Source organism: Onychostoma macrolepis, chromosome 06 (genome assembly GCF_012432095.1).
Source record: "Onychostoma macrolepis isolate SWU-2019 chromosome 06, ASM1243209v1, whole genome shotgun sequence".
Lineage (NCBI taxonomy): Eukaryota > Metazoa > Chordata > Actinopteri > Cypriniformes > Cyprinidae > Onychostoma > Onychostoma macrolepis.
The window spans coordinates 14172926-14200211 of record NC_081160.1 but is presented as its reverse complement, the minus strand read 5'-3'; the positions used below and the strand labels follow the sequence as shown (position 1 = coordinate 14200211).

The 27286-nt window shown below is 40.3% G+C and overlaps 2 protein-coding genes across 5 annotated transcripts in view; both read left to right on the top strand.

Moving 5' to 3' along the window:
• Positions 1–1085: 1085 nt before the first annotated feature.
• Positions 1086–1683, top strand: LOC131542315 (keratin, type I cytoskeletal 9-like). Its single transcript, XM_058778868.1, has 2 exons — positions 1086–1365; positions 1484–1683. Exons 1-2 carry the CDS (start codon positions 1086–1088, stop codon positions 1681–1683), a joined length of 480 nt encoding a protein of 159 aa, XP_058634851.1.
• An 8824-nt stretch (positions 1684–10507) lies between these two features.
• Positions 10508–27286, top strand: part of tnrc6c2 (trinucleotide repeat containing adaptor 6C2) — a 63446-nt gene continuing 46667 nt past the window's right edge. For 2 of the 4 annotated variants that reach the window (XM_058777860.1, XM_058777859.1), the window contains exons 1-2: positions 10509–11271; positions 25583–25683. In XM_058777860.1, the coding sequence (XP_058633843.1) occupies positions 25621–25683 (63 nt within the window). In that variant the 5' untranslated portion in view covers positions 10509–11271; positions 25583–25620. Of the gene's footprint in view, positions 11272–12791; positions 12884–25582; positions 25684–27286 lie in introns of all 4 variants that reach the window. The other 2 variants (XM_058777858.1, XM_058777857.1) reach the window with 2 other exon arrangements.

The following is a 27286-nucleotide window of genomic DNA, read 5'->3' as shown; positions in this document are numbered from 1 at the left end:
TGTATAGATTATAGAGTATAGTATGTTTATAAAACAGCTAAATGACAAAATAACAAAAAATAATTGCAATAGCATGTAAAATTTTAGTCATGTTATATATATATATACAGTATATATATATATACATACATACATACATACATACATGTTATATATATACCTTAAACCTACCCTTTTTCCATATTACTAGTTGGTAACTTACTACACTACTAGTGTCATTTAGTGGAACAAAAAAAAAAATCTCTGAAAGTTTGTCAGATCAATCGAAATCCAAACATCCATCAAATTCTTCCATAATGTCACAATGTTTACCCTTGTTTTACCCCGTTGTCTGTCTCTTTGTATTTTGGTAATTGTTTGAATTTTGGCTTGCACTTCTGTATGTCACAATATACCTGGAGTCAAGGAAGCACAGAACGAGGAGACGAGGAATTCACAAAGCAAGAGTCTTTAATAATCCAACGGGGAAACATAGAGCACAAGGAAGACATTCAAGAACTGACAAAACCTAACTGAAAGGACTGGGGCTTTAAAAGACAGGATAATGAGGGACGAAAGGAGACACACCTGGAATCAAATCAACAATCAAAGGGAGACAGAAACTGGATCACACGGAACACATGGGGAGCAAAACACAACACAGACAGGTCCATAACCCTGACATTACGCACGCTCCCGGAAGGCGCGTCCTCACGCCATAGAATCATCCGAGGGAGGGACGGGTGGGAGCTTGGGAGGAGACTCTGGAGGAGGACGGACCCCCGGGAGGGGGCCAGCAGACAGAGACCAGGGAGACGATGAAGGAGGGAGGAGACAGGAGGGACCCGGAGCAGGAGGAGTCCAGCAGGACCAAGACCACAGCCATGATCACGGCCCACGGTGAAGCCGAAGGAGGGATGACCAACGGCAGCGGAGCAGGTGGTGGAGGAGCCCGAGGCGGAGACAGAGAGCCAAAGAGCAAGGGCGACGGGAAGGATCCGGAGGGCCCAGGCGGAGCAGATGGTGCCAGCGACTGAGGCGGAGGCGGTGATCCAGAGGGCCGCGGTGGAGACGGAGCGACAGAGGACTGAGGAGGAGCCGAGGGGATGGAGGAGCCTGACGGAGCCGGAGGAACGGAGGGACGAGGCGCAGCCAGAGGAGTGGAGTCCCAAGGCGCAGGATGGTCAACGCCAGACCAAGGTGGAGCCGGAGGGATGAGGGAGCCCGGTGGAGCCAGTGGACAGATGGGCTACGGCAGCGAGGAGGAAGCTAGGAGCCATGGTGGAGCCGACGGGTCGACGGGCCGAGGTGGAGTCCGGACCACAGAGGCTGGAGACAGAGGTGAGGGATACTCCAGCCCAGGCGATGCTGGAGGATGGCAGTCCTGTGGGGCTCGCGCCATACAGATGAGGGGCTGAGGGCGAGCAGAGGGGCTGCCAGACAACAGGTGGAGGAGGCAGGAGCGGGTGGGAGGGTGGGCATTTGTGAGCCTCTGGGCTTCCAGGGCTGAACTCAGGAATGGGAGCTGACACTGGAGTGTACTTTCAAGGAGCAGGCACTGGAGAGCACACCGGAGGGCGCACTGGAGGCACAGGCTCTGGAGGACGCTTTTGTGGAGCGGGCACTGGAGGGCGCTCTGGAGGAGCGGAGCTGGACGGGATCAGTGGAGGCGAAGGAGACTCAGGAGACGAAGACAGGGATTAAAGTTCTCTGTCGCTACGACGGATTTCCGTTAATTGCAGAGAGTCTACGACGGATTTCCGTCAATTGCAGGGTTCCCGCCTGTCTTTAATGTCTTAAATTCACTTTTCATAATTTTAAGGCCGTAAATCGGCTTACATTTCTCAAACAGTGTAATAAATGTCTTAATTTTAGCTTGAATAGGTCTTAAATTAGGGAAAGACGAGGTGTATTCGGCCTGCTGAAGGGGGTGTGATCAAAGCCTGGAGTGGAGTAAAATCACGTTCCTCTCTCCGCTCTAAGCGTTCTGTATTCACTCCACTGTGGTTCCACTCCGGGTTTTCTGTTCCCGCTCAAGGAAAAACTGCTCCGTGTTCACTCCATTAGCTATTAGGGATAACAGGGGAAAAGTGAGGGAAAAGAAACATGTAGCGCATTGTTGTTGTTGTTGTTGTTCTGCCGGCACACCAAAAATCATCCCTGCCACGGCTGCTGCTTCTCACTGACAACACAGTAACGCCGCTCGCATCATTCACAGTCGGGTTATTATCAGAGAACTGAGCAGAATTCGGCGTGGGATTCCAGCTATTACCGGTAATAATCATTCTACTCATTCCCACAGGTTCCGACGGAATGCATCGCATTTGCACCTGCTTTTGAGTCTTGAACTCTCGCGCGCTCTCATTTTCTGTGCACAGGTCGCGATAAGGAGAGTGACAGCTTTTAATTATTATTAAGGGAGTTTGCAAATGTGATATTGATTTAATACAACAGATTAATAAACAAGTACTGCATGATTTTGCTCTATATCATCAACGAAAATAGTTCTAAATGAAGTAACAGCTGAGCCGCTGCGCACCTCTAAAAGCAAACACAGCGGTGTTTCATTCATGAATGAAAGTGCGTTTTTGATTCATGATTAACCATTCATAAAGACAGCCTGCGTCCCATTGTGCATACTATCCATCCTAAATCCTGTGTGGTAGCAGTAATTTTCAATAATATTTAGGGCAAATAGGGTGGATAGTATACATATTGGGACGCAGGGACTCACTTGCTTCATTCCTGAATGAATCATCCATTCGAACGAATCAATTGAATGAATGATTCAGTGAAGAAATCATTGACTTGCCGCCACCTGCTGGCGGTTTCAGTTTCACTTTTAGCGTATAATTTCAGTTATTTAAATCATTTAATATTTCTGTATTCAAAATTTTATATTTAAAACATTAATCTCCACATGAATCTATGAATTTAAGTGCACTCATGCCACCTCTGAGCCTCATTAAACATCTGAAAATGTACAAACCACTTTTGTGTTCTTCTGTGCCACCTCTGTAGTACAAATTATTTTTTTATTAATACTAATTTCATATGATTGGTAACTTATTTGTCTTATTCTACTACTTATATTGTTTTAAATAGAAATTTTAAAATGCTTATAAGTTTTTGAATTTGACAGATGAAAATGATGCCATTGCAAAGGTAAAAAGAAAATACCCCTGTAAGTCACTTTAAGGAGTCAAATGTCACCTCGTATTAGGAAGGCTAATTTTTGATTATTGATCAGAAGGTGCTCCTAATTTTTTTTTAATTAGGAGGACAAACACTCCTTAAATGAAAAGTAAGCACAGAGCCATGTGTAACATATTAGATCTGTGCATGAGGTCTTAAAGAGACAGCAGCCTAAATAAACCTGCTGCTGTCTTTCATTATACAGTGAAGACTATTCAGTGTTATTTTACAGTTGAATAGATTATAGTTTGACCTAACTGAAAAATATTAAGTATTGATAATTTAATTTGTATCTATTGTTTTTGTTTGTACTATTGATTGTCATTAATTTATTTGTTCTTATTTTATTATTTACTATTTACTTGTCTTATTTAGTTCAAATAAATTTGATTCTGAGTGCAGGTGATTCTTGGGTGGGGAGCAAGAAAAACACGGCTCTTAAACTGGGTGTGTGACAGGTATGGCTGTGGAATGGGGTTTGGCCGAGAAAAATTTTCAGTCAAAAGATTTTTTTTTTGCTTTAACCCCTGCGAAGAAAGGCTGGACTTGGGATCCGTGGCCCTCCCTGCCTTGCTGTGGCACAGTCCATCATACTCAGCTCACCCTCAGCCTCTCCACCCTCTCAATGTCCGCGGTATTCTTTCTCCCTCGTGGCGGGCCTTGTTGCCGGCTCACACACCTTGACTGATGCAATCCTCAGCACTGTCTCTCAGTGCGGCGATGGCTCGTCGGTCCTCGGACGACGGCGCTCTGCACGCGATGTTCAAACTGCTTCGTCTGGGTAGGTGGTGAGGCTTGCGAGGACCAGGAACAGTCTGGTGTGGCCCTCGAGTGATTTCTCCCCCTGCTCCAGCAGGAGAAGGAGGTATTCCGGGCAAAGGAGGGGATCCACGGGGAACACAATGGGGAAAAAAGGACACTGAATAAAACGGGAAATCAAATGGAGGTTACTGTATTTGGTCGGTTCTTCTGTCACAATACACCTGGACTCAAGGAAGCACGGAACGCGGAAACAAGGAATTCACAAAATGAGAGTCTTTAATAATCCAAACATAGAGCACAAGGAAAACATTCAAGAACCAACAAAACCTAACTGAAAGGACTGGGGCTTTAAAAGACAGGATAACGAGGGATGAAAGGAGACACACCTGGTATCAAATCAACAATCAAAGGGAGACAGAAACTGGGTCACACGGAACACATGGGGAGCAAAACACAACACAGACAGGTCCATAACCCTGACACTGTAACAGAATCTGAGTTTCTTTCATTTATGGGCTAAACATCCTCTGGCTCAGCGTGCTACAGTAGCCACTCCCCAAACTCACGCTATTGGATGCAAAGGCATCTTTGCAAACACATATCGTGGTCAAAATTTTACATACACTTTGCAGTATCAGCAAAATGTTAATTATTTTAGCAACATTAGAGGGATCATACAAAATGCATGATATTTTTTATTTAGTACTGACCTGATATTTCACATAAAAGACATTTACATATAGTCATATTTACAAGATAAAATAATAGTTATATTTAAAAATGACCCCCTTCAAAAGTTTACATATGCTTGATTCTTAATACTGTATTGTAATCTTTTTTTGTGATAGTTGTATAAACTTTTGCACAGAATAAAGATGTGTACATTTTTCTTATTTTACCTAAATATCTTTTATTTATTTATTTAGAACTGCAATGTACAAAATAGCAAAAAAATATATTATATAGACAATTGTGTGTACAGGTCTGATATGTGCAAATCCCTGGAACAGGTTAAAGCAATTAAAGATCAATGCAAAAGTCATTCCTGTGTTTTTTACTTTTTACTATCACCATTGCAGAAGCCTCCATTGACAGATCTGACACTAACTCGGAAGTGACAGACAAAATAAGTTCAATTTACCCTGATCTTCAAATTCAAAAAGTTCAAAGGCTCTTAATGCATATTTTTTCCTTCTGTAGCATCAGTGAGCATTTGAACTGATTGTAAGTTGCATGTCCCTCAGTTGTCCTCAGTGTGAAAAGAAGGATCTCAAAATCATACAGTCATTGTTGTAAAGGGTTCATATACGCAAAAGATGCTGGAAAACCAAATAATTTTGTGGGACCTGAAGGATTTTTTCTGAAGATGATAGACCTAGTACTTAATATGGATAAAGCCAGAGTATTCCTCAGAAGTCTATATTTTCTAAATATAGGCCTTGGAAAAAGCGGTCCCACATTATATTAGGTAGCCTGTGTACAATGTACCCTATGTATCTATATATGGTGTGACTCTGATCAGGTGTGCTTGCTATGAGTCGGTTATATTCATGCTTACTGTCTACCATCAGCACCCCTTCTACCAATCTTTGGTTCTTCCAAGCCAGTTGTATTAAAGCAAGTTTGATTACATTTCAGATTAGAGCAGCAGAGAGGCGTTTGCTGCAGGAGTGAATTATGCACTGCTTTACCCCCCTCAGTGTCACCCCTCATTCCCTCTGTTCCTTTGACCTTCGGGTCACACAAAAGAAATCTGCATTAATCACAACGACACCCTGTCAAAAGAGAGAGAGAGAGAAACAGAGAGAACGAGGAGGGGTTGTACCATAGACAGTAACACCTCCAATCTCTTTCTCCCACACTCTCCCTTTTCCTATCTCTTTTTTCCCCTGTGCTGTGTCTGCCTGTGGCAAAAGACCTCTGTTTCTCTGCTTCCTAAAAACTAAATTAACCCATTTCCAACCCCTATTACAGCTGTGTACTCCTGAATATCACCCCTCGCCTGAGGGGATAAATACCTCTAACATTCACAACAGAGGTGGAATTCATCTGTGCTCTTTTGGCAAATAGAGTTCATAGTGTGAGCCAAGCTCCTCGCATATTAAAGGACAAGATTCATACTGCTAAAAAGCAAATCAAAACAAGAGGAAATGCTGAGAGACTGTTGTGGACCAGGAGTTCCCCTATGACAGAAATAAAACCTATCCAAAGTCTTACATGTTAAGAGGCATCAAAGGTTATATTACAAGTAAAACATCTAAGCTCAGCCTTTAAGACAATCCACATTTGAAGTGTTGATCTGTTGTGCTTGCTAAAACAAGCATCACTATTACTATTGCTCACAGTTAAGGTTACGGTTTTTAACAAACCTATAACCCTGAGTATTAAACCTAGGGTCATATCATAAAGTGCCCCTATTATGGGTTATGAAAGGTTCATATTTTGGTTTTGGGAGTCAGTCCCCAACAACAGGTTGACATGCATGCAAGGTCAAAAAACACTTTCATTGTCTTATAATATGCATTTATTTTTACCTTACTTTCTCAATGACTCGTTTCAATGGTTCAGAGTTGACTCTTTCTTTTGAGAGACAATAACACGGTGCACTTTCAGATTTAAAACTTTGCAGGATGTTTTCATTCACTTAGAGCTGTGTTACACACTGCATGAAAGGTAATTTTCAAAAATCCATAATAGGGGCACTTTAAGTGGTCAAATTGCAATTTTTCTGGCAGATTAAAAATCCAGTAGACTGAAAGGAGCTTCTACCTGGACCAGGAGGCAGCCAGCTAGCAGCCATATCGCTTTTTTGTTGAGATTGTGTTGGTTCTCAAGCCAGAGCGGGTGCTCGGCTGGAGCTTGGTCAGAGCCGTCTGGGAGCCTATGGTTGATTAGGATTCTTCAGATGTCCAACTGAAGCTGCACAATAGCCGGATAGAAACTATATGTAACTTAAATCAAATTTTAAATCAAATAAACTCAAATTTTTAAAACACTTTCTGGTTTGAAGCAACATCCAATGGCAAATTAGTGATCAGACTACTGGTGATCTGTAGAATATTGCTCTGACAACTTCACTCAGCCAAATCCTGTCAATACATAGCCCCTATAAATCTGTTGGTTCATGCGTCTGCTGGGCATTAGGCTTAACCTGAGGAAATTAATCCAATAGAATTATTGGTCTGACAAGGATTAGGTCAGGTGCTCATCTCAGTTACAAATTGACAGAGATTTATGAACAGGGTTTTGTTGTTAAAATCATCCTCAATCTCTAGCAATGTGTTTTGTATAAGAAATGTTAAGTGTTTGTACTGTACATAATATATAATATTCCTAAATATAAGAGCATTAAAGAAATGCTTACTAATAATATTGTCGAATATAATTGCATTTCTTAGCATTTGGTACCCTTGTACTTTTTTGTGTGCAAAACCTGACGATCCAAAGAGCATCTTGTGAGCAAGGAAACTTTACATTTGATTCAAAGTACTTATTATGGCCAGCATGACACATTTGCATACTTTTGATATCAAATATTGATTTATATATACTGTATGATTATGATTTTTTTCAGAACCCAAATGTATTTTCAGGTGTTTTATTCATACAAAAAAAAAAAAAAACTTACATGCAGCTGGCAAAAGATCAAACATGCAGAACAGAAATAATGACACCTTCATAAGTGATAGAATGCTCTTTCTCTCTCTGCCCGTTGGTCATTATCTTCTTTTCCCTGTTAACTTCCAGGTTCTTGAAACAAAGACAATGCTTATTAGCTCCTCATTATTCATTTAAATCCATGAAGGCAATCAATTAAGCTTAAGTGTGCAATAAATCAGATTAACCAGTCAAGTCCCAAAACACCATAAAACCAGCACTAGACTGATTTTCCATAATTAGTTTGATGAGAGAGGCTGAGCCACAACAGTGGCAACAAGATTTTGTGTGTGTGTGTGTGTGTGTGTGTGTGTGTGTGTGTGTGTGTTATTGTAATGCTTTATTGGGTGGTTGCTCTGCATGTTTAATAAACAAACTCCAGCTGGTTCAAAATGCAGCAGCTAGAGTTCTTACTAGAACCAGGAAGTATGACCACATTAGCCCCTTTCTGTCAACACTGCAACACTGGCTCCCTACATCGTATACATTTTAATATCTTGCTAATTACCTATAAGGTCCTTAATGGTTTGGCACCTCAGTATTTGAGTGAGCTCTTATCACACTATAGTCCTTCACGCCCGCTGTGATCTCAAAACTCTGGCCATTTGATAATACCTAGAATATCAAAATCAACTGTGGGCGGGAGATTGTTTTCCTATTTAGCGCCCAAACTCTGGAACAATCTACCTAACACTGTTCGGGAAGCAGACTCACTCTGTCAGTTTAAAACTAGATTAAAGACCCATCTCTTTAACCGGGCTTACACATAATAGACTATCGCATTTCTATAATTCAAATACATTAAAGGATTGTTAGGCTGCATTAATTAGGTCAACCGGAACCGGGAACACTTCCCAAAACACTCGATGTACTTGTTACATTGGTAGAAGAATGGCATCTACGCTAATATTAGTCTGTTTCTTTATTATTCCGAGGTCACCGTAGCCACCCGATCCAGCTAGACAGATCAGATGGTGGATCAGCACCTAGAGATGACCTCTACAGCCCTGAACGTCAGCGGAGACGAGGACAACTAGATGAGCCCCAGAGACTGGGGCACAGTGAAGACCCTGTCTCCTAGACGGCCATCGGGACAAAACCACAGGAACCAGATGAGTCCTTTACACAATCTGACTCTGCTTTAGCCTAGATTTAGACTGCTGGTTTTGTCTGGCCAGAGGAGAATGACACTATTTCGACGCACTATTTCCCTGTCTAAATACTGTAAAGCTGATATAAAGCCACCCAGCTTATATCAAGCTGATGTAAAACTGCTTTGACACAATTTGCATTGCATTGCGCTATACAAATAATGGTGACTTGACTTGACTTGAGTGTGTGTGCGTGCGTGCGTGTGTGTCGTTTAAAGAGGCTTTGGCTTGTTATTTTATATCATTAAGTGCTGTGAGAATTTTAATGTAGCCATGTTGTGTGCTGTCATACAATACCTTCTCCCCTGTGTCAGTTGTAAGCAGGTTTCGTGTAAAACTGCTCAATTTTATCATTTAGTTTAAAGGGATAGTTCACCCAAAAATGAAAATTCTGTCATAAATTACTCACCCTCATGTTGTTCCAAACCCGTAAGACCTTCGTTCATCTTTGGACCACAAAATAAGATATTTTTGGTGGAATCTGAGTGCTCTCTGACCCTCCATAGACAACGTTGTTTACGTTCAGTAGAACGCTGCATGCTGAACGTAAACAACGCTGATTACGTTGATTTTCATTCTGGGGTACTCTCCAAAATGGCGGAAGATGGTAACTCATGAAGAAGAATTGTTGAATAAGTTATGTTGTTTTCTTTGTGTACAAAAAGTATTCTCGTAGCTTTGTAAAATTACAGTTGAACCCCTGATGTCACATGGACTATTTTACCAATGTCCTTGCTACATTTCTGTCCATTGATCGTGGTAATATCCTTGCTGTCTATGGAGGGTCAGAGAGCTCTCAGAATCCATCAAAAATATCTTAATTTGTGTTTCAAAGATGAATGAAGGTCTTATGGGTTTGGAACGACATGAGGGTTAGTAATTAATGACAGAATTTTCATTTTTGAGCAGGGATGCCAGGTTTTCACAACAGAACCCACCCAATTGCTACTCAAAACTAGCTCAATGTCATTTCGATGGGGTCCCCTGGTAAAAATCTCATTCCGGGGGGTAAAATGCACGTTTTTTGTGCGGTTCCCCGGTAAAATTCGCATTGCAGGGGCTAAACATCACGTTATTGGGGTTGCTTCAACCTGCAGACATGAAAAACAACCTGAGGCAACAGTGTTAAAGTAGCCCAATTCTGCAGGAAAGCCGCAGACTTGGCAACACAGTTTTTGAGTGAACTAAACCTTAAATGTAATGTCTTTTTCTTTCCTTTTTTTTTTTTTTTTTTTTGTACTTCAAAATGTTATATTGGTTTATTTTAGAAAATAAATAAAAATAACTAATATAAACAAAATGAACTGTCTTTCCCTCTGCCTTGTTTTCTTTCACCAGCTCTTTCGTCCCCCTTTTTGTCCCATGGGAAATTACAAAAGCATAAAGCCTGGACCCTGCTGCATGAATCTTTTCTCTCCTTCTCCCTTCTGTATTTCAGAATGTCACACTAGGAATCACACTATAGGTCAAACAGTGGCAGAGTCCATGCTTTATGGGAGCATCCTTGAATGTAGATTAAATTACTCCCTTCATGTGTAACGTGTGTCATAGACAGACAGACAGACAGACTTCTCACCCAGTGTGAAATGAAAACAGTTTTTTTTTTAATTGTTTGTTTGTTTGTGTGGAAAGCGTGCAGGGGGTCTCCGTTGAACGCCCATTCCAGCCCCTGTGAATTCCAACTGGACGCATTGAAACCTTTTATGGGCGGTGCTCCGATGTAAAATCAGCTTGCTTGCTTATTGGTTGGTTAAACGTCATATGGAAATGACTTCAGCGGCTAAGCCTCTCCCACCGGAGTTGAGCTGCACGTCTGCTGTGTTGATACCGAACAAAATGGCTGCAGAGGCTTGATCCTGACCCGACACTCTCAGCGCTTTCTCCGGACACTCCGCACTTATCCCTGGATATTTCCACTGTCGTTTTAAAAACATCTCTGGATTTCTCCACACGACTGCAGCCAGACTGCTCGCCACATCGCTCGCTATCTTTATTTTTTGCACTTTAATGAAGCAGCTCGCATCGTATAATCTCATGTCAGTCTACCAGACAGTAACGTTAGCAGCTTCAAACTGCCTTCTTCTTCGTTTTGCACCGTAGATGAGATGCTATTTCTTATGACCAATTTATGCCACTGTACCTGACAAACTGCCTCGCTGTTTTGATGTATTTTTTCCTGTCTTTTCGAGGGTATTTCGTAGCGTATATGTCATGGAAATGTCATCTGCTGTTTTTCCAGAATGCATGCATCTATAATCTCCATCAGAGCCCAAAGCTCTGAGTCTGCATAGAAATTTCACAACAGTCATTTTCCCTTTGCATACAACATTTTGCGTTTATTTTCGTTCTGTTGCCTTTTTGGGACTCTTTCGGAAGTTCAGCTACTCATTCAGTACAGTGTTACTTGGGTCTGTCTGTTTTTACGGGTACCTTTTTTTTTCGGGAAAAAAAAGGCCTTTTGTACCGCTGTACAACATGCAACACTTTTTTACAGAAAGCTGCCAAAGCTCGACTTGTGAACAAAAAGGTGAGTTGAGATATCCGCTCCGTCTCAAAACCTCGGCTGCTGACTCGTTATTGCAACCAATGTTGTCTAGGTAGGCAGCTCACTAGGTTTAAAAAAAAAATCGTCGATCATCTCTAAAACAGGCTGCGAGTTCAATTTAAGTCTAATCCGTTGGAAACATTGTGTGCTTTGGCGTAGTGGTTAAAAATCTGGACTGTTACCTGAAAGCTTGTAGCTTCTAACTCAGCGACGAGCTTGACTATAAACACGCTTAACCAATTTACTGCAGGTAGACTGAGCCTGTAATGTGTTTACTGTTACTTCGCTGACTGGGTCAGAATAATGATAACTTAAAATACTGTTTTAGATTCATCCAACTGCTGTTTAGTCGTGTAATCTGTAATTAGAGCCTTTATTTACACTGAAAGAAGTTATTTCTTTTTTTTTTCTTAATAGTCTTTCATTTTGTTCTATTTATTTACCTGTGTTTATTTAAAGATATACTGTGCTCTGATATGTTAATTAGCATACCAGACTACCACAGTTCCATAGTAATAAACTATGCAGTGAATCTGATATTTGGTTATTTTAATTTAATGTTAATTTGGTTGTAAGGGGCCTGATATCACAGGTTGCCAATGTCGAAAAAATATCCCTAAAACGTTTATGCATTTTTAAATGTTTGAGGTGGTACAAAATGAAGGGCTGGACATTTGCTGTTACTCTTCCTGTCTTTCAAAATAAAAGAAGATTCAGCTCATTTTAATCTTGTGGGTACAACTAATATCACATGCATCTGATCCTATTAAACATTACACTTAAAATCCTCCAATTAACAGGCTCCTCACTGTTGCCATGTTTTTTCACACTGAAAGGGATGTATTCATGATATTAAATTTCTGTTGGTTATGTGATTTCCAGCAAAACACAAAGAGGACAGCATATAAGTTCAGTTTACTGCCATATATTTTACAGGAAAGAGAAGAGAGAGACTAGAAGTCAAAAAGGTCCATTAGAGTTAGTTTCTTATATCTAGCCTAGATTATTGCTCTGTTAGCTGTTTATATTCACAAACTCAGGGTCATTTGGTTCTCCTTGTGAAAAAAAATGCATTCAGTATTTTTATCTAAATACTTCAGAGCAGTTAAATATTTTTGCTTTTTTTTATGTAAAAATTATTTTTTTTAGATAACCATCTTTGCTCTGTGAGAAATATTAATTTGGATTTGCCATCCTTCTCCCCTATTGTTCTAGTACTTTTGATCCATATTGTCATTGTGTTCTTTTGTAGCTTTGCTTATTGTCTTGTGCGCTTCGAGAACCATAATTTTATTCTTCAATCTATTTTTCTCTCTTGAAAATCATGTCACACTTGGCTGATGCCAGTGATCAAATGAATAGGGCAATTCACTTGTAATTCATAACCCGTCTACCCTTTGAGTGTGTGCTGCTCAACCTTAATTATAAATCACACCAAAACTAGGAGCTCTTTTGCTCCAATACACCCAGTTTCAGCTCTCCCCCCTTTCGTCTGAGTTTAGGAAACAACCTCCCTCATGGCACTGCAGGGGATTGGGGTCAAAGCTTGGAGGCGTGAGACGCCAATGTTCAGCTTGTCAAAAAGGCAAAAAGGGTAAGCAATACAGATGAGCAATCTCGCTCTGGACTATATGGGTGCACACAAACCCCTGAACCGCAGAGCTTGTAAAAGTAGAAAAAGACTGGGAATTCCTTGCCTTTCATGGGATTCTCTGTGTACATTGTGGCTTTCTATTTGGTGTCTAGCCCCACTTTATAGCTGGACATAATTTAATATTGGCTTCTGTGGCAGCACACTGCCTCCGTCTTGCTCTGATAAAATTAGAGCATATTGTTCTTGTCTGCACAGATTTCAAAGGCTGACTGTGGTATACTCTCCTTTGCTGGAGTTCAGTTTGCATTTGTGTAACAGTAGAATTGTTTGCCTGATCTTCATTCTTTCCTCTGCCTAGAATTTTTAATGAATTAAATATTATGTTTTTTAAAGGGGGTATTTTTCTTCAGGCAGTTGTGTAGTATCAAGAGTATCATAGATTATGAGATCTTTCCACCCATATTTCTCTCATTACCTCATCATCGCACTACAGTCCAGTCCATTTCAGTTTAACATTGAACCCTCTGATGTAAGAGGCTGAAATCCTCTTGTCCATGTGAGAGGAGAATGGTGCGCCACGCAGCAGGACAGGATGGGGTACGGGTTAGGGAAAGAACTAGAGAAGAAAGGATTTGTGAGTGTTGGCTGGTATCCCAGAAAATGTCCCTGCTGGGTTGCAGGGTCCTTCCCCCATTCTGACTTATGATAGCATTTTGCTATAGACTCTAGGCAGAGTAAAGCTTCATGTCTTTGAGATTTTGAGATTGTGGATTATTGCATTTCAGATTAAGTTTTGTTTTAACCTCGTTCTATTTTGGAGATCCCAGGTCCCTATTAATTAGTCAGAAAACCTAAATCTTAAACAACGGCTTTAATGATGTCTAATATTTTGAGAACCGATACTTCAAAGGTCCCAAGCAACCCCAAAATTGAAAGTTAGTGTCAGAAGGGCATGGATATTATTTTTTTAGATTCTTCTTTGTGGTTTCTAAGTTTAGTTATAGGATAGTTTCGTACATGGCTCAACTGTATTTTTATTTTATTTTTTTCTGCTTCGTTGTGCCAGTAGCACCGATTTTAGTAGTGCAGAAGTTCCAACATTTTATTCTAAAAAAAAAATATTTACATAAAGGTGTTTGTAAAATAGTGGTATTCAATGCAAAACATTACTGGCTTTTTTATCTTTTTCAAAATATTCTATTTTATATTAAGAACACTATCACAAATTTTTCTTAGAGTTTCTAGGCAGCTGTTTAACTTCATCTTGCAGCCAAAAAAAACAGGGATAGAATGCATGTGTTTGATTAATGAATGTCAGTGACATTAAGAATTGGCCTATTAGGGCAAGAGCCAGTTTTGTCAATTACCAGCCAGCCATCACTAACGTTGATCCCTAATGTTTGAATTTAAATGTAATGTACTATATGTAAATGATTGAGAGGCTTTAACACTTCAAGAAAGTTGAAGTTCGTTCAAGATGGAGTACAAATTTTATTCATTCTGTTTCAACCGTTTTCTGTTTTGCAAGTTATCATCATTTCAGATTTCAAAGATTTAAACTGATTTCTGGATGCAGTGGTTGTATTGTCCTGTGTATTGATTCAGTACTGCTTGAGCTCTCAGGCGTACTATTAAAAATGAGCGTCTGGTTTTCCTTTCTCTATTTATAAATACTTGTTTGCCTTTATTGTGCTTTGTACCCCTGACAAGCTGTCAGAAGCGGTTGTCTGTTCTTCTGTGTGTGGCCTCTGGTAGCTGTCAGTATAACCTTCAGGATGAAAGGGAGAACCATTCGGGAATGATACCGACTCCATCTCCTGGAGCTGCATGTTTTTGTATAGTGTCTTATCTGATTTCACTTTGATAAATTTCATCAGAATAGAGCTGACATTGATGTTTTGACAAAGCTATTGCTCTTCTGTAGGACAATCCTGGATTGTTTAGCCTCAATTCTGCTGTATGTCTGACTTCTTAAACATCACATGGTAAGGCCGGAACACAACTTAAGGCTCTTCGCTAACTTTAAATGTGTGGTATTCAGTGATTGGTTTCCATTTGGCTGCGACTTGACTGTTTTGTCTCAATTTACGTGCCCTTGTTTTTCCTGTGTAAACTTCAAAAACAGATAAATCTAAATCTAGGCTCTCAATTAATTAAACTAATTTAAGTTCCAATCTATGTTTTTATACAATTAACTAACTTTAATAGCAGTTAAGCAGTTTATGCAACAGGTCATAGATCATTAAGTCAGTGAGTTGGAGTCAAGATCCAAATCAGTTCAGTTGGAGTCAGGTTGTACGTGACGACCCAGCTTTCTAAATTTAGCAGGTTATGCCCACTCCCCCCAATCCCGCATATCCTTAGCACTCAGTAATTTTAGCACATAGGAAGTGCTAAGCTGCTTTTTAGTTGTAGTTTGAGAAGGTCTCTTGATGACCCAGTCAGTGAGGGGAGCTGCAGGTTGCTAATACTCGACGGCAGGAAGGCCAAAGGTTAACGGTTTTTCCCTCCCCACCGCTGTGGCCTGCCAGAAGTCCTTGTGAGCACACAAGCCTCTGCTCACAGCCTCCACAGGTCTGGATATTAGCCAAGACAGCCCACTCCGAAACACACCACCTTTCAGTGTGTTTTTCTGTATACCTACCCTGTCCTGCCCTTCAGGACGATAACCACATCCGTCGCACCTCTTCATCTTAAGCGTTGCTTGACCTAAGCTTAATCATGCAACTCAGGACTTTTCATTTGTGAGAATGAATATCACACTTTATTTTTTTTGCCTTTAAGGTATATACATTTTAATGATTTTTTATTATATAACTCAGTGTGCCCTTCAGGTTTCTTGCCCAGAGAAAATGATGTATTTATCTTTAAACTTTGGTCAGTTTAGAGATCAACCTATATATCGATTTAGCGATATTTATGCCGATATTTAAGCATTTTACCATAATCGTATATCGGATTTGTAATATATCGGATTCACCGATAAATGCTGCCATCTTGTGGGTGTTTTGAGAATTGCACGCAAGATCGCCATTGCAGCGCGTCTGAGGGGAGACGAGACAACAACAACGGTGTGCACAGGTAGCCTACTTGATTTGCTGTAGTTAGTAAACTTTATTTAACATAACGGCCATTAATGCACAAATTAGATGTATTGCATAAATGCCTGATATGCAGTTTATGCAGCTTGGCTCTAAGAAATAGAGACCAACTCACGGAGTCACATAAGATAATCCTTCAGTCTGTCCCAATAAAGATGTAACTTTGCCTGAATTAAATAATATGCAGACTTGAATGAGCGCATGTTGGAAAGCGCTGTTGTATATGCTCATTAGTCTCGTGAAGCCGCTTTCATTTTGCTGTTCACTCAGCGGTTGATGCTCAGGAAATGCTCCAGCACGGCCACCGCATGTAACTTTTAACAAGATTCTTTGTTTAAAACAGTAAATTATATTAACATTTACTATATAACCATTATTTCGCTAATAAACAAAATTTATAATAAAGGCATTTCATAATCTAGAATGACAAAAACTTATTAATAATTCTGATATAACATATCAGTTGAGAAATGCAATAAAATACGATGTTTTGTTTGTTATATTTCAATATTCCAGAGAATATTATTCAGTGAATTAGCATTATCCAGTGAATTATTCTTCACTCTTTAGCCTAATAAACAGCTTATAAACCTACTAAAACTGTAGTTTAAAATGAAGTTGATATGACTCCTGTTCTTTATTTGTTTTCTCCATTCTCCATTTATTTTGCTTATTGTTAATATCAGTGTTGCCGCTGATGCTTTTTATAAATTCATTTCTAACCTTTCTAACCTCATCATTTTTAACCTTTTTTTTTTTTTAAGATGACTGAAAGGAGGAAAAACCAAAGTGAAGTAGGCTATGGACTTGCTTCACTCAGTCATTTATTACTTTATAACAGTAAATAAATATTGGTTATGCATATATCGGGCACATAAACATATAGGGCACACAAACATGCAAATAATTGGTATCGTATCGGTTATAAAAAAAATCAGTATCGGTTGATCACTAGTCAGTTTCCATTGGTGAATGTTTTGCGCATTCTGGTGTAACTTTGTTAATTGTAAACAAATAACATTGACTGTGATGCTTATTTCTAGAGTAGAGTGCTAGCAATGCCAAGGTCATGGGTTCAATTGCAAGGGAATGCATGAACTGGCAAATTGTACCTTCAGTGCAATGTAAGTCAGTTTGAATAAAAGCATCTGCCAAATGCATAAATGTAAATAGGATTAAGAGTTTTTTACTTTGGTGGGTATGGTGAAAGGACTAAAGAAAAGTTGTTTTAAGTTGGGTATTTCAGATGTTATGTTTAGTTCATTTTCAAGAATCCATCTGTTTCAATTTAATACTCTGATTCAACAGTCTATGACTCAGAAATCTCGGTGTGGTATTTATTTATTCATTTATTTCATATTAAAAACAGATTTCAGTAAAAAATGTGTGGTAACACTTGAGATCAGGGAACGCATATTCACTTTAAACTACGACTTTTGCCTCAAACTACTAATTTGCTGTTTATTAATAGTTCATAAGGTGGTTAGGTTTAGGTGCAGGTTTTGTATTAAGGAATCTAAAATATTGTCATGCAGAATAAGGCATTAATACGTGCTCTATGCTATAATATGCTAGTAGTATTCAATAGTCAATATTGAGAATTGGTTCTTAAAATAAGTGTTACCAAATATATAAAATAAGTTACAATTAGTACAGTAGCAAGAATATGTTTGTGAACCCTTTGAAAATATCTGGATTTCTGCATCGATCACTCAAAATAATCTTTATCTAATTCACAATAAAAGACAAGCACAATCTGACTTAATAATAACACACAAACAGTTTTCTTTACTTAAAAAATGTTTAAGACATCGAGTCATTGTTGACAAGGCCGGCTGGAAAAAGTAAGTAAACCTCTGTTTTATGACATCCCCAAAAGATAATTGTCACTTGGAGATGAGAATGGAAGTATGGGTTGCTTGGGTGCCCTGTCTACAAATGTAAGAAATTCTGAACTGTTACAGAACAGACATTGCTACTTTGCTGCCATTGAAGGAACAATGAATTCAATGTGTATCAAGACATATTACTGGAGAATGTCAGTACAACAGTTTATTTTTTAGTTCTAAAGAATGGCTGGGGGGGGAGGAAAATATGTGTTTCCCTGACCTTAACCCAATGCAGATGCTGTGGCATAATATAGAGAGGACTGTTCTAGCATGACTGCTCAGAAATATTGATAAACTGAAACAGATTTGTGGGGAGGGATGGTCCAAAATAGGTCAAAAGTCATGTAAGCAACAGAAAATATTTGGTAGAGGTTTCACTGCTAAAAGAGGATCTGCAAGTTACTAAAGTCAAGGGTTCATTGACTTTCTTCACCCTGCACTGTAATGAAAATGTGAAAAGTACAATTGTTTGTGTATTATTAGTTGTCAATTTGCATTTGTCTATAATTGTGAGTTAAATTAAGATCAGGCCACATTTTATGAGTTATAAAAGCAGAAATCCAGATATCCAAATTGAATCTTGCCACTGTCTTGTTAGGTCATATAAATTGTAAACTATTAAATATAATTTGTCCTTGTGTCCATTTAGTGATAAACTTGGCTTGATAATTTACTGTAGAATTAATGCCCTAGATTGTGTAATGATGGTTCTTCTGATGAAGGGAAAAAATGTATAAACCTCAAAAATATTTATATTAATATAAAAAAAACAGAATGAAATTATGTATATTTACACTATATTGATTAAGATATGTCTGAACCATAGACTGTAAAAAAAAAAAAAATGGACATAGTGTTCATGACGTCACTCGTAGGTTTCTGAAGAGCATTTTTTGAAGCCTAAAGTGGGCGTAGCCGACCGCGGCCATCTTGGAAGCGCATCACCGCGCGTCACTCCTGGATAATCGAAAATTGGCAAAAAGGCGGGACGTGGGTGAAGCTGAGCTGAAACCACGCCAGTCTATATAGTGAACCAAACGGCAACCTCCCGCTCCCTCTCTTGAAACCAACACGGAAGTGACTAAAACTGCAATTCATCGACTGGCCGCTGGAGGCGGGCTCCAAAAGGGAGTCAGTGCCATAGACTCCCCATGTTAAAATGCCCAACTTTACAGCAGAATAAAATATGTTTACAGCCTGGTACAAAAATTGGTTTTGGTCTATATAGCTAATTTTGCCCTTCCTGACAACTGTGAGGGGGGTGATTTTTTTTTATAACTCATCCGTTTAAATTATATTAAGCCTTAAATTTCTGCATAATTAAGGGCGTGGCCACTTGAGTGACAGGTGGACTGCCGCTCTGCTCCAGAGTGTGAAACTTAGAAAACTGGCTTTAAAGATTTTTATTTGTACAGAAAAAGTAATTATAGGTAGGACACTGGGAATCTGGCAATTTGGAATCTGGATGTTTTAATGAAAATGATCTCAAACTTGATTTTTACCGCTATATTGATATTGTATTCTGCTTTTGCACTGTCTGTGAAAAGTGAGATGTCACGCCAAGGCAAAAGGCAGTAACTTCCACATTATATAGGGTGCTGATCACCATTTACAGAATCATTATAGTAACATCTGGATAAAATCTAGTGATCATTGGCTAGGCTATCTAGAAATGAGATTCTTTTTTTTTCTGACCATAACAACCAGACAAATAGTTAAACGTGAGTGGATACCGTTTTGCAACCAATTAATTTTCAATGTTCGCTAACATTAAAGGATGCAAGTCATACTTAGCCTATTGTTTTTACATTGAACTGAATTAAAATAGCTTAAAGGCCGGGACACACCAAGCCGATTTCAAAGAACTAGCAGCGACTAAAGCCGACGGTGTTGTCGCCTCGCGTCGGCAGCGTCGGACCAAAAAGCTGCGCTCGAACACACCGCACAGACTACAGCCGACGGCAAACTAACACGTGCATTCTGCGTGTGCGTGAGAGGAACGAGCTGTCCATATCAGCTCTATCAACAGTATATATTCATCATTCAAAAGAAGAAACCGACACAAAGATATATGCAGTTTTCGCTTACATATGATACGCATCTACACCACAACCCTAATCCTACCCATCACGTCCAAAAGTCCATTTTTGCGTATCAATACCACGAGTTTTCGTTTTTATTTGGCGTGCTATTATACGCACTTTCATGCGCTTTAATTCTAGGACACTGACTCGTTCGCTAAACTGAACATCCATTCAGAGTTCTCACTTGCGCCGACGGCCCCGACGCCGATTCAACATGTTGAATGTTGAATCGGGCAAACTACAGCCGACGAGTGGAACACACCAAACAGACTAGCCCGACCGTCGCTCGCCGTCGGCCCGACTTTGCCAGACGGCCGACCGTCGGCTTGGTGTGTCCCGGCCTTAAAAACAACTTGTGGATTGATGTGAATGCCAGCAGGGATAATGCTCCGAATGATTGTGAATTAAACATCTCCGATGGCGTTCATTGCAATGGATTTTGTCAACTTACAAGAAAAGGAAGGAAAAGGATTTAATTGCAAGAAAAACACTTTAAAGATTATTTACGATTAATTATTGTTGCCCAGTTATCGAATCGTTATTGCTTACAGTGCTTTGTTATATGGAGCAGTTTGTTAGATCGCGATCTAGTATCTAATTTGTTTGTCTAATGAAGTGCCGATAGATCTAGGCTATAAAAGTACTTAGGTTACACCGTAATTTAAACGTGGCAGACTTTAAGTAAGGGATAATCAACGGCTAGCTGTGCATTAAACGATTTGAATGCACGACGTGGAGGCGAAGAACCCGTTTTATGCCATGGTCATTTGCCAGCATTCACATATTAAAGATGTTAATAATATTTGCGCTGCAATATTTGACCGAAACGATAAAAATGACTGTTATTTTCGTCTGTATTACTATTCAACTGTAACTGTATGTTACTATGGTTACCAATGTTTATAGGAAGTGCATTAATATAGAACATGATTAAACTGACCTGGAACTACCTGTGCAGTTCAACGAATTTAATCAACACCTGCCAGCCAATCAGAATCGAGTATTCAGACAGACCATGGCATAATGGAAAGTAAAACAAAGGCAGAATACCGTCTAACTCCAGGCTGGCACAGTATTGACGAACGAATGCAAACAAATGCAGAGCACCGTAACTTAATTTGAGCGGTCAAAAACAAAATCAAAGAGCTGTAACTGATGTTAGCTATACTGTGTTCTGCCTTGGTTTCTCCGGGGCTTTTCTCCATGATAAACACATGATAAAGGTCATTAATGTCCCAAAATGATCAATAACTCATTTCAACCAAAAACGAAGTTATGGTGTTTTGTCTTTGCACGGCAGCACTGCTGTCACTATAGAGGGGCGTGGTTTCAGCTCAGCTTCACCCACGTCCCACCTTTTTTCCCATTTTCGATTATCCGGGAGTGACGTGCGGTGACGCGTTTCCAAGATGGTGGCGGTCGGCTCCGCCCACTTTAGGCTTAAAAAATGCTCTTCAGAAACCTAGGAGTGAGGTCACAGACACTACTTCCATTTTTTTTACAGTCTATGGTCTGAACACATCAGAGACAATGTATTTTTACATTTATTTAAGAGGTTGAGCAAGTAAAACCTGGAATAAATTATAATCTGTGCCAAGAAATTGAATATTTTATCAGAATCAGAATGAGCTTTTATTGCCAGGTATGTTTACACGTACGAGGAATTTTTTTTCGTGACAGAAGCTTCCACAGTGCAACAGAATGACAGTGACAGAACAAAAAACACAGATAATAAAAAGAAGAATTAAAAAATAGAACAAGTAAATAAGGAATAACAATGTACAAATTGACAATTGTATGTACAGGTATATTACAATAGACAGTTTTTTATGTACAGGTATAGTATGTGCAAATTGAAATGTAGACTAAGACTAAGTATGTGTGTTAGTTAAATAAGTGTATAAATAGTGTGTGTTCCACAATTATTGTCAAGTGTTCATGAGATGGATTGCCTGAGGGAAGAAACTGTTTATGTGCCTGGCCGTTCTGGTCGTCGACCAGACGGCAACAGTTCAAAGAGGGAGTGTGCTGGATGTGAGGGGTCCAGAGTGATTTTGCCAGCCCTTTTGCTCACTCTGGATGAGTACAGTTCTTGGAGAGTGGGGAGGGTTGTGCCAATGATTCGCTCAGCAGTCCGGACCCTCTGTAGTCTTCTGTGGTTAGTTTGGTAGCTGAGCTGAACCAGACAGTTATTGAAGTACAGAGGACGGATTCAATGATGGTGGAGTAGAACTGTTTAGTCTGCTGTGGTCAGATTTGGTAGCTGAGCTGAACCAGACAGTTATTGAAGTGCAGAGGACAGATTCAATGATGGCGGAGTAGAACTGTTTCAGCAGATCTTGTGGCAGGTTGAACTTCCTCAGCTGGCGAAGGAAATACAACCTCGGCTGGGCCTTTTTAACAATGGAGTCTATGTGAATGTCCCACTTCAGGTCCTGGGAGATGGTGGTGCCCAGGAACCTGAATGTCTCCACTGCAGTCACAGTGCTGTTCATGATGGTGAGTGGGGGGAGTGCAGCGGGGTTTATCCTGAAGTCCACGATCATCTCCACAGTTTTGAGCGTGTTGAGCTCCAGGTTGTTAAGACTGCACCAGACAGCCAGCTCCTTACCACAGACGTTAGAGCCACAGGCCTGCAGTCATTTAGTCCTGTAATTTTGGATTTCTTTGGGATGGGGATGATGGTGGAGCGTTTGAAGCATGAAGGGACTTCGCACAGCTCCAGTGATCTGTTGAAGATCTGTGTGAAGATGGGGGCCAGCTGGTCAGCACAGAATTTCAGACAGACTGGTGTTACACAATCTGGGCCTGGTGTTTTTTTCCTTTTCTGCTTCCAGAAGACCTGGCGCACATCATCTTCGCTGATCTGAATTGCAGGTGTGGGGGAGAGGGGGGTTGCTGGAGGTATTAATGGTTGTGTGGAGAGGTGTTCAGGGTGGGTGTGGGGTGTTTTTTCAAACCTGCAGTAGAACTCATTCAGATCGTCTGCCAGTTGTTGATTCTCCACAGTGCTGGGGGATGGTGTCTTGTAGTTGGTGATCTCTTTCAGACATTTCCACACTGATGCCGAGTCACTGGAAGAGAACTGAATCCTTATTTTTTCAGAATAATTCCTCTTTGCCACTCTAATCTCCTTTTCCAGTGTGTATTTGGCCTGTTTATACAAGACTTTGTTCCCCTTCCTGTAAGCATCTTGTTTAGCCTGACGGAGCTGTCTGAGTTTTGCAGTGAACCACGGTTTGTTGTTGTTGTAAGTTAGATGAGTCCTGGTAGGAATGCACACATCTTCACAGAAACTGACATAAGATGTTACAGTCTCTGTGAGCTCGTCCAGATTGTTTGCAGCAGCTTCAAAAACACTCCAATCAGAGAGGTGGAAACAGCCTTGTAAATCCCGCTCTGCTTCATTAGTCCATCTTTTAACAGTCGTTAAAACAGGTTTAGCTGATTTCAGTTTCTGCCTGTAGGTCCGTATAAGATGAACCAAACAGTGATCAGAGAGTCCTAAAGCTCCCCTTGGGACAGAGTGATATGCATCTTTTATTGCTGTGTAACAGTGATCCAATATATTACTGTCTCTGGTGGGACATGTAACATGCTGTCTGTATTTTGGCAGTTCACGGGAGAGATTTGCTTTATTAAAGTCCTCGAGAATGATTAAAACAGAGTCCAGGTGTTGTTGCTCAGTCTCTGTGATCAGATCAGCGAGTTTCTGTAAAGCTGAGCTTACGTGCGCTTGCGAGAGTAAACGAGCAAAACTCCCGGGACGAGTAGAAAGGCTTACATTTAATGAAAAGCACTTCTAGATCGGAACAGCACATCTTCTTTAACACAGTTACATCTGTACACCACCTCTCATTGATGTAAAAGCATGTCCCGCCGCCACAGGATTTCCCCGTTGATTCTGCGTCGCGATCCACTCTAAACAGCTGAAAGCCCGGCAGATGAAGTGCTCTGTCCGAAATGCTGTCGTTCAGCCAGTTTTCCGTGAAACACAGAGCAGCAGAGTGTGAGAAATCCTTATTTGTCTGGGAGAGCAGAAGGAGTTCGTCCGTTTTGTTGGGTAGAGAGCGGAGATTGGCCAGATGGATGCTAGGCAGTGCTGTCCGAAATCCGTGCTGTCTGAGCTTCACGAGCGTGCCGTCTCGATTCCCCCATCTGCGCGTCCTGCGTTTGATCAGCGCCGCCGCTCCGCCGACTACTATGTCCAGCAAAACATCCGAATAATCGAAAACCAGTGAAATATCGGGTGGTGTGTATTGTGAATGTCCAGCAATTCGTCTCTGGTGAAACTGATTGCAGGGATATAACTAAAGACAGGACAAACTAACAAAAACATAAAAACAACTGCGGACGACGCCACGGAGGCTGCCATGAGCGGCGTCATCTTGGATCAAACCAAGAACAATGGCAAGAACAATGTATGTTCTTGCCATTAAAAACAAATTGATCAGAATCAAAGAACACGGTATGTTTACACGTGTCCTAATGGCATTGTATCAGCTCGATTGTCTGGAGCAGATGGCTATATTTTATGAACAGCTGAACTGGTAGGCTTTGGAAAATTCCAGCACACAAAGGGTGTGGGATATTTATAAAAGCTTTTCAGTGTCCCCCTCTACAAAATGCACTGGGTAATTTCAACATGATCCACTGCAGCTTCCTATCTTCTCGCTCTGGACCTCTGCCAAGAGGTAATGTGAATGGCAATCGCTCAAACGCCTGTGTTCTGATTGGACAGCAAAAGTGGGGATAAGTTTACTAGCCAATGGGATGGGTTTGAGCCAGAGGGTAAATCAGGACAGCTGATTGGCAACTCTAAGCGTTGGTCCAGCCATGCCATGGCTCTCTGCCAGGGCGTTGTTTCTAAGTACAATGCACTGTTGTCACTTGCAGTTTCACTGATTGACAGCTTTTCCTTTACAAACTGGCAACACAACAGGACACCTTCCCCATTATTTTTGGTGTATGATAGAGCTGTTTATGAATTAACACCTGACTTGTGACTTTAATGTTTGCATTGTCAGTGGAATGAGATCTCATTGTGTGTTGTTGGGTGGAAAATGCGTTTAGATTTAGTGTGTAATATAATGTGCTCAGTCTTACATTTGGAAAGATGAGGATCGTCTGTTCACTTGGCTAGGTCATGGTTTCTAAACTGTGCATGAGTGAGATAAGTGAAGTCAGGATACCCACTGGCACTGACAAAATGTGGATGGATCCCTGTAGCACAATCAATTTGTCAAATCAATGCACGGTCAGAGTTTTACCATGGCCTTTTAGGGCCTTTTTATTGGATTTGGGTCACTGCAGTGTTGAACTTAACAAGACTTACCATAGAGACTGATGCCCTCAATTTGGCCTCAGGTTGGGTCTCAGAAATCATTACCAGTCTCCAGATACATTAAATAAAGGCTTGATTAATCATACACCCTTCGCCCACTTCATAATTTAAATGAGTGCGTGATAAAGTTGTATTTGGAAACATTTGTATCTGTTCTTTTACTGTCTAAAGTTTTGCAGATCCTGCAGTCCACTATAGTCCTATAGTCCTCTTGCATGGTCTCGTGGGATGGGTCTTCCATCCTGACAATTATTAATGATTCACCTGTGTCTGTCTTCTAGCTGAGAGAAGCTGAACCTCACAAGGAGAGAACCATTTGATGGAAGAAAAGAAAAAGAAAAAACAAGAAGAAGAGACAAAGAAGGATACTGCGCAGAAAACGGTCAGTGTTTTAATAATTTTTTTAATAAAATAAAAAATAAAATAAAAAACTAGGGAAAAAAACACTTCTGGTAGTCTGCACTGAGAAGACATATTATTCTTTTTAATATAAGGCCAATAACTGATGAATGACAATGATGGATAAAATTATCTGCTGTTTTCCTTAAAGTCAAAGGGCCAGTTTTATTAAACAGGGCAAAGTAGTGCGAGAGCGCAATTCCAAAACAGCTGCAATGGGAGGGGAAATTTCTGCAGGTGATTTACTAACAATGCGCAAATTAAAGAACACAGAAGCAACATCTTAGTTACATATCGACTAACGAAATATACCAAGCGCAGCGCAAATTAGCATAGTTGCAAATAAAGAAATAAAGAAGTCACAGGGCATTGAAAACATCTGGAGACCAAAAAATTAAAGTTTGCTAGAAGTTTTGAAGGTTCTAAGTCATCTTTTATTTCCTGAAGCAAATTAAACATAACATGGCTTGCCAAATGATATGTTCGGATAATGTGTTCTTCTGGTATTACAAATAAATTAATACGTGTGGGAAAAAAATCCTCTCCCTTCTACCACGCACTCTCTGTTCTCTGCAGTGCCTCCTCCTAGCAACAACAATTGCAGCCATTTCAAGCGCAAAATAAGACATGCTTTTTTGGGGGCGTTAAATAATGGCACAAATACCAGTAATCTGACGAGCACAAACTTGAAAATATCGTGCACAGTTAGTATCCAATATGGACTGATATCGAATCCAATATGGACTGATATCGATACATTTTAGAAAGTCTCTTGTATTTAGACTAAATGATATGCTACAGATATACTGTGCAACCCCACAGAGTTTATTTTAATATAATTTACAACAGATTCTGATTTTTCTTTAACAATTTTTCATCTCTCAAGATTCTTTCCTATTAAGAATTTGTAATTATTGTTTAAATCAGTGGTTAGATCTTTTGGGATTCAGCAAATGCACATTGAGTACTTTAGTATCTTTATTCAGAACCCGGGTGTTCTGAAGTTGGTGTTCTGTACTTAAAAGGGCTGTAAGAAAAGAACAGTCTTTATAACAGTTCTGGAAGGGCACCAGGGAATGTAAACTAGCACACTGGCCTTGCTCCCTTCTCTGACTCCTCTTCCCCCTAGCCTCCTCTCTGACAGAGGGCCGTTTGTAGTCTGTTTCCACTCGATTAGCAGGCCACTGTTTGTGCCAATACGATTCGCTCCAGGCCCCTGCTGGGCCTCGTCGAGATTATGAGGCAGGATGTGTTTTAAGACTTGAAGCTGAGTTTTGTTTTTGGTTGGTGCTTGTTGAGTCATGCCTTTATCTTGGGCTGGGTACAATTTTGAACCCCCCCAAAACAAATATGAGGTGCTATGAGGTGTTATGTCTCACCAAGTTCAAAAAATGCAAAACCTTGTTGTTGGCCACCAGGTTTGCACACATCTCAGGAGGGATTTTGTCCCACTCCTCTTTGCAGATCCTCTCCAAGTCATTATGGTTTCGAGGCTGATGTTTGGCAACTCGAACCTTCAGCTCCCTCCACAGATTGTCTATGGGATTAAGGTCTGGAGACTGGCTAGGCAACTCCAGGACTTTAAT